General features: G+C 40.6%; 1 protein-coding gene and 1 long non-coding RNA gene across 2 annotated transcripts; both read right to left on the minus strand.

Annotated features, from left to right (window-relative positions):
• Positions 1–8: 8 nt before the first annotated feature.
• On the minus strand, positions 9–1,368 carry LOC103981536 (abscisic acid receptor PYL8-like). The gene is made up of 3 exons (XM_065180537.1): positions 1,270–1,368; positions 626–844; positions 9–378 (listed from the first exon to the last, which is right to left on the minus strand). Exons 1-3 carry the CDS (start codon positions 1,366–1,368, stop codon positions 166–168), a joined length of 531 nt encoding a protein of 176 aa, XP_065036609.1. The 3' UTR covers positions 9–165.
• A 5,227-nt stretch (positions 1,369–6,595) lies between these two features.
• LOC135672446 (uncharacterized) lies at positions 6,596–7,492 on the minus strand. The gene is made up of 3 exons (XR_010512986.1): positions 7,306–7,492; positions 7,167–7,204; positions 6,596–7,062 (listed from the first exon to the last, which is right to left on the minus strand). It is a non-coding gene; the product is annotated as an uncharacterized LOC135672446 (long non-coding RNA).
• Between the last annotated feature and the right edge of the window lie 424 nt (positions 7,493–7,916).

Below are 7,916 nucleotides of genomic sequence, written 5' to 3' on the forward strand. Positions count from 1 at the left end.
ACCACATATTTCCCGCTGCAACATCAAAATGCCCATAATAATAAATACCATGACCCTAATCCATGTCGATCGAGCCATCTGAGGGTGGTAATATTCTACATGTGAGAAAACAGACAAAATCCCTAAAACATCTCGAGATCCGTCGTCCAAGGAATGCATGTAATCTCATCGCTCCATGGGTTGCGCGTTCTGCACTGCCAATCGCTCCGACACATCAGCTAAAGATTTGAGGTTGCATTTGATCAATGCCTCCACGAAGTAGCACGTCTCATCCTTGGTGTTGCCGTCGGGCACATCGACCACAAAGGATTCGATGACCAGCGTCCCTGGCCTCCCGTCCATGACCTCAGGATGCGCGGTTATGATGGAGGAGTAGTTCTGCAACCCAAGCAAAGATTGGAGTTGGAAGCCTGTGATGGTGAGTTGAGTCCACACTGCATCCAAAGGGTGGTGTGCAAGTTACAAGTCGTCACCGCACAGGAGTTCAAATGAATCCTGGCTGGCAACTCATCGACGTGCGTGGATGGAGCGGAGTCGTCCCCAAAGCTTCGGAAGCAACAATACTAATCCAAGCCAAGCCAAGCCAAGCCAACACAAACAACTGTGGTGAAGGAAGATTACCAACCCTTAGTCTGTGATCACCGCCGACGATCTTGACGCTGAGGACGTGCTCTTGGTCGTCGAGGACTTCCAATCTCTCCGTGCTGGTTGTGGCCGGCAGCCCCGATTTGACGTTAACTTCTCGAACGCTGCCGATCGCCAGATCGCCCTGCACCACGCATCTGCTGATGAAGGGCTTGTACTTGTGTGGCTGGTCGAATCGCCTCACCAATGACCAAACTTGTCATCACAACAAGAGAGCCCGCGCTCAGAGTGCTTCCGTTTGATCCAGGTTTTCCGCTCTACAGCACCACTATCGACATGCTCCACCGACGAGCAAAAAAAGACGACAACTTGGACGCCCAGATCGAGGAGAAATGGGGGAAAGACATGTGCTTCAGAACAGAGAAGTCGATTTCTCGAAAAGAAGCTTCTTTTTCTTCCCCTGCTCCGACTGCTTCTTCTGATTCCTCGAGCATGCAGGGTCCAAGTAAGCAGGGAATCGATCGACCAATCCATTTCTATAGAAAATATTGCATATATCTCAAACCGGAAAAAGAAATCAAATCGCCAGAGCTCGGTTCCGCAAGATCAAGATCGAGAGATGGAGAGACGAAAGGGCGAAAGAAAGAAAAAGAAAGAAAGATAAACAGGGGAAGGAGACGATACGAGATGGACAGGGGCCTTGATGTGCTTGACGAGAGTGGAGCTGCACTGGTCGTCCCTGGCCTCCTGCCTGTGGTGCTTCCTCACGTACTCCTCCTCCATCGGCCAGCATCCGCCGCTCATCTGGTCGCACCACCATCAGTCGACTTCCTCTCTCTCTCTGCAACCAGTAACCGCCTCTATCTCTCGGAGAAGAGGAAGCAGCCTCTTCGCCGAAGCTTATCCACTACATTAGTCCTCTTCTGCAATTCCCGATCGCTATAAGCTTGTTGGGTTACACAGGTCTTGTCTGCGCCACCACCCCACCCCACCCCGTCCTTGGAAGGCAAAAAGCGGAAGCCGGAAGGGTTCGATTCTTAACTGTCCGACACGTCTCGTGTTTCTACTGGTTCTCGCGGGCCCATTCCTTTTATACAATGTCGCGATTCCTACCCGATGAGGTACCTGCTCTCCTAACCATGGATCTCACCGGTGGGTCCCAGATTCGTTAGTGACCGGATACGGACGACAACGTCGTGGCTCGTTCTTCTTGTAAATGGACCAGGGAAAGCTGATGCGTGTTCGCTGCAATTTGCGAATCGCTCCGCTCCGTAAGCCGAAGACGACGGGTGGGGCCCGATATACATAAAAAGATTGGACCACGGGATTGGAAGCCCCGTTCTGTTGATCCCTACGGATCAAGTGAATCACTGTGCTTTATGATCGGCCATAAAGCCCTCACTCACGCTCCAGAGATCTCGCAAGCCTCCATGCACGCACATCTCCACCCATCACACGAATAGTGAAGAAGGATGTGACGAAGGCGTTCCACCATTACGTGGCCGCATCTCTGCGGAAGTAGGGACCCGGGGACTTGCCAGGGTCCGCAAACCCACTCACTTCGTCCCGTGGTCCCCTTCTAAAGCACGTGTCGTCACTATCCTTTATACGATGGATCGCAAAACTTTTCCGGCTTCGGTTGTGGGACAAACTTATCTCCAACACGTCACCCGGGAATACCGTAACCCCGATGTTCGTTGATCATCTCCGTGCAATCTAGAAAAAAATAGAATACTATGATACGAGTAAAAAGAATCATTTTGACTTAAGAAAATTGATAGTATTAAAAAGAAAAGAATTGATAAGAATATTTACAAGATACCAAATACACACAGATTCTCTATCTTTCTCTATCTCTATATACCTTACTACATGAACTACGATCCTATTTATAGGACCTAGTGACAACCACCCCAAATCTCAACACTCCTCCTTGATTTATAGTTACATACACCAATTTACGACATAAAATAAACATGCTTTCGAACTGGAAGTGATTTGGTGAGGATATCCGCAACTTGTTCATCCGTTCCACGATACTTCATTGTTATGGCTCCACTTGCTACAAGATCTCGGATGAAATGATAGCGTATCTCTATATGCTTCGTTCTTCCATGAAACGTTGGATTCTTCGTCATTGCAATTGTGGCTTTATTGTCACAAAATATTTCCGTTGCTTCTTTTTGTTCTTGATGAAGATCTTCAAGAAGTCTTCTAAGCCATATTACTTGATAAGCTGCTGATGTTGCGGCTACATATTCTGCTTCCGATGTCGACAATGCAATTGTTGCTTGCTTTTTAGAACTCCAAGATATAGCTCCCGATCCGAGGCTAAAAACATTGCCTGAAGTACTCTCTCGATCATCTAAATCTCCTGCTCAATCACTATCAGTGAAACCAGATAACTTATAATTAAAATTATGAGAATACCAAATACCATAATATGTAGTTCTAACAATATAACGTAGAATTCTTTTAACAGCTCCGAGATGATGTTTGCTTGGGCTATGCATAAACCTGGATACTACACCAATAGGAAATGCAATATCTGGTCGAGTATGAGTTAGATAAATTAAACCTCCAACCAAACTTCTGTAGTATCTTGTATTTGTCAGACTTGTACCATATTAAAATTTCAATTTCTCATTTACATTCATGGGTGTTGCTGCAGCTTTACAATTAATCATGTTAGATTTTTTGAGTAGATCCATTGCATACTTTCTTTATGAAATAAAAATTTCATCTGATCCTTGCTTCACTTCTAACCCAAGAAAATAGTGCAGTAGACCTAGATCTGACATTTCAAACTTATTCATCATGCATTTTTTAAATTCTGTCACCAAAGAGTTAGATGAACCCATATATATAATATCATCAACATAGAGGCAAACCATTAGAATGTTATGTTCACCTTCTTTCTTTAGATAAAGAGTAGGTTCATTATTGCTCCTCTTAAATCCATTTTGAAGATAATAATGATCAATTTTACTGCATCTTGCCCTTGGAGCTTGTTTAAGCCCATAAAGAGCTTTCCTTAGCTTATACACTTTTTCTTCATGTCCTTTAACCAAAAAACCTTCAGGTTGAGCAACAAAAACCTCTTCATGTAAATCTTCATTTAAAAATACAGATTTTACATCAAATTGATAAATAGGCCAACTTAAGTGAGCAGCTAAAGCCAAGAAAGTTCTCACAGTTTCGAATCTAGCAACTGGAGAAAAAGTTTCATCATAATCAATACCTTGTTGCTGTGAATATCCTTTTGCTACAAGCCGAGCTTTATGCTTTTGGATACTTCCATCTGCATTAAATTTTGTTTTGAACACCCATTTTAACTCAATCGCTTTCTTTTCTTTCGGTAGATCCATTAGCTCCCAAGTTTCATTCTTCTTAATTGACTTGATTTCCTCCTTCATTGTTTCTCTCCATTCCTCTTTTTTAACTGCTTCCTCAAAAGTTGTTGGATCTGAAATAAACAAAGCAAATGTTGAGTTATAAATTTCTATCAGTGATCTAAAATTTCTTGGAGGGGTTTCATTTGAGGAATCCGAATTTGAGGTGAGGTTGACGATGAACTTATTGGAGTAGGATCTGTCACTTGATTCTGCGGAGTGTCTAGTTCTGTTGGAATCTACATTTGTGTTTCACCTTTATTGATCTCCCAATTCCAACTTGCCCTTTCATCAAACATAACATTTCTATTAATAATAACTTTGTCACTAACAGGGTTATATAATCGATATGCTTTCGATTGTAAAGAATAACCAATTAAAATGTAGTTTTTAGATTTTTCATCAAGCTTGTGATGATTTTATGAATTCACCAAAGCATAAGCAATACAACCAAAAATTCTTAGATGTCTAACACTTGGTTTCATACCATACTAAGCCTCAAAAGGAGTTCGATTCATAACAGCCTTTGTTGGTGAAATATTCAACAAATAAACTGTTGTTGCAACTGCTTTTGCCCAAAACTGATTTGGAATATGTTTTCCTTTAAGCAAACTTCTTGCTATTTCAACGACAGTCCGATTCTTATGTTTAGCTACACCATTTTGCTCCGGTGTATATGGTGCTGTCAATTCTCTATGAATACCATTTTCTTCACAAAAAGAATTAAACTCATCAGATAAAAATTCACCACCTCTATCTATCCGAAGTGTTTTTATATATTTACCACTTTGTCTTTCTACAAGTGCCTTAAACTTTCAAAAATTATCAAATGTTTCAGATTTCAATTTCAAAAAATATACCCAACTCATGCGACTATAATCATTCGTAAACAATAAAAAATATTAACTTTCACCAAATAATTTTGTATTCATAGGTCCACATAAGTCAGCATGAATTAATTCAAGACAATTAGATGCTCTCCATGCTTTTCCAATAGGAAATAGTTTTTTACTTTGTTTCCCATAAATACATCCTTCACATACATCAAGTGTATTAATCTTGGGCAATCCGAAAACCATTCCTTTTTGACTTAACAACCTTAAACCTTTAATGTTAAGGTGTATCTTAAATGCCATAAACTAGACTCATTCTTTTGAGTTGTGATAAGTGCATGCCTTTCAATATTTGACACATCAAGCAGAAACATCTTGTTTTGTGTTATGCAAACATTTACTATAATCAAACCAGATTTTTTATCTCTAATAGTGCATGAACCATCATCAAATATTACTGAATATCTATCATCTACTAATTGTCCAACACTCAATAAATTATGTGATAAAGTAGGAACAAAGAAAATATTATCAAGGTATTTTACCTTCCCTTGATTTGTCTTCACCTCAATTGTTCCTTTCCCTTCCACTTGGATTTGCTTGCCATCTCCAAATCTAACTTTCAACTTATGAGTTTCATCAATATTTCTAAATATTGATTTTATGCTTGAATTAGAACATCCACTATCCAGAAACCAAATATCATTTGAGATATTATGAACATGTGAATGAGTCATAAACAACTTACTATTTTCTTCATTTTTCTCCATATAGCTTGCTTGCTTTTCTCTTTTCTAACAATTTACCTTCATGTGACCAAACTTTTTACAATAGTGACATTGAATTCCACTTTTGTAATTTTTTTGATCATAATTTAATTGCCCTTATTCATCATGCCCATCAAAGTGTCCTCTTCCTCTTCCATTTCCTCTACCACGAAATCCTCCTCTGCCACGTCCTCTTCCTGCTGATTTTTTGTCTTCTTTTGAAGTAGAAGACTCTCCCTTAACCTGAAATGCCTTTTCTTCACTTTTTTCAAGTGATCTGTTCAACCTTACTTCATGTGCTTGCAAGGAACCCATTAGTTCATCAAATGAATAAGTAGATAAATATTTTGATTCCTCAATTGCGGCAACAACATGATCAAATTTCAGAGTTAAACTTCTTAAAACTTTTGCAACAATTATATGATCAGGAAAATGTTCATCATAAGATTTCATTTGACTAACAATTTCAGTCACTCGAGAAAGAAAATCTTGTACCGATTCATTGCTTTTCATGAACAAAATTTCAAACTCACGACGGAGGGTTTGAAGTTTTATCATAATCACCCTTGATGAGCCTTGATATTCATTTTGAAGTATCAACCAAGCTTACTTTGAGGTTGTCGCTGTTGCAATTCTTGAGAAGATCGTCTCATGTACAGCTTGTTGAATGAAGAATAATGCCTTTGAGTCCTTCTTTCTATTCTCCCTCAGCCTGATTTCATCATCTGGATCTGCATATCCATTCTCTATTAAGTCCCAAAGATCTTGAGACTTGAATAGAGTCTTCATCTTGATACTCCAAAATTCATAGCTTTTGCCCGAGAAAATTGGGATAAGGGGTTGAGACATGGAATTGCCGTTAAAAGCCATAATGTCCAGTTCAGATTGAAACTAGTCTCTGATACCACAAATGTTGATGGAAGAGCAAGGAAAAAATAGAATACTACGATACGAGTAAAAAGAATCATTTTGACTCAAGAAAACTGATGTAGTATTAAAAACAAGAGAATTGATAAGAACACTTACAAGATATCAAATGCACACAGACTCTCTATCTTTCTCTATCTCTATATACCTTGCTACATGAACTACGGTCCTATTTATAAGAGCTAGTGACAACCACCCTATAACTACTAGATCATGAGGTAGTTATTGAAACTACCTTATAACTACCGTTAGAATACAGAAATGCACGCCTATGGATGGAGATATCATACGACGAGGACGAGCAGAAACAAAACGATATAGTAAAGAAACTAGAATAGGAACTCTCAGTACTATATTGACAAACAGTTGAAGCGCAGATAATTGTATATTGCCTTTCTGCATCGACTCCAAATCGTGGATGCCTGCCCGAGGTGGATCGAATCGACTTTCTTTCTTTCGTGGCACGGGCGAAGGCAGTCTACGTCGACTTCCGAGCTGCAGCAGCATCGGGTTCGATCCTCCTCCGCTCTCACGGGATTAGCAGTCGTTTAAGACAACCTGTTCCAACCATCGATTTCGTTTTGATGGAGCAGCGTGTCCAAGTATGATGGATGTGTAAGCTTGAAAGGAAAGGGAAGAACTGCAATAGCAGGAGAACCCACCAGCCCACATGACAGCTCCGCCGCCATCCTCGATTCCCCTGCACTCATCAAAGAAGGAGTATGTTATTTACACGGCGTGTCAATTCTTAGAATCCACTATAATTTAATTTATGTGCAGTGTCGGCCAGTCTTTACCTACCATCGCTATCGAGCAGAAGGCAACTGTGACTCCGGCAGTGGTGACTGACAAATCGTCGAAAGACAGAAAAGGGGCTTAGATCACAACGGTGGAGAGTTGGAGGAGGAAGGTGTGAAGGGATACGTAGGTGTTCTGGGTGATGTGTGTTCGTCATTATTAATCATGCATTCTGATTGATATACACGAAGCAGTTGGGTGAACCAATCACCTTCTGAGTCATGCATTTCCTCGGTCTAACGTTGTCATCGCCCACTGGGGCCTTCAAATATGGTCCGATCGGAGGATGCCGACCTGTTTCCGGAACTTGCTGGATGCAGCTCGATTACGGTGGATGAAGCATTGATTTGGCGTCGCGTAGACTACACATGGTGCCCGTTATGTGACATACACATTGTCTTACCCTTAATCTATATATATATATATATATATATATATATTCGTTGAGATGCTCACTTAACATCTCAAATATTTTTAGACACTCACCCCCTGATATCGTTGAAATGCTTATCCCTCGAGGATGACATATCGAGCATCTTCGAACATTGACCCACATAGAAGTGCATCGGTACCATTGAGATGCTCACTCTCTAAGGGGGACTGTATTGAGCATC

Source organism: Musa acuminata, chromosome BXJ1-4, assembly GCF_036884655.1.
Source record: "Musa acuminata AAA Group cultivar baxijiao chromosome BXJ1-4, Cavendish_Baxijiao_AAA, whole genome shotgun sequence".
NCBI lineage: Eukaryota > Viridiplantae > Streptophyta > Magnoliopsida > Zingiberales > Musaceae > Musa > Musa acuminata.

Excerpts from the sequence above, each read along its gene's own strand:
- LOC103981536 (XM_065180537.1), bottom strand. The coding sequence starts at position 1,368 with ATGGAGGAGGAGTACGTGAGGAAGCACCACAGGCAGGAGGCCAGGGAC. Across the intron at positions 845-1,269 it reads TCAAGGCCCCTGTCCATCTC|CAAGTTTGGTCATTGGTGAG; the intron begins GTATCGTCTCCT and ends TTGTTGTGATGA. Across the intron at positions 379-625 it reads GCGGTGATCACAGACTAAGG|AACTACTCCTCCATCATAAC; the intron begins GTTGGTAATCTT and ends CTTGGGTTGCAG.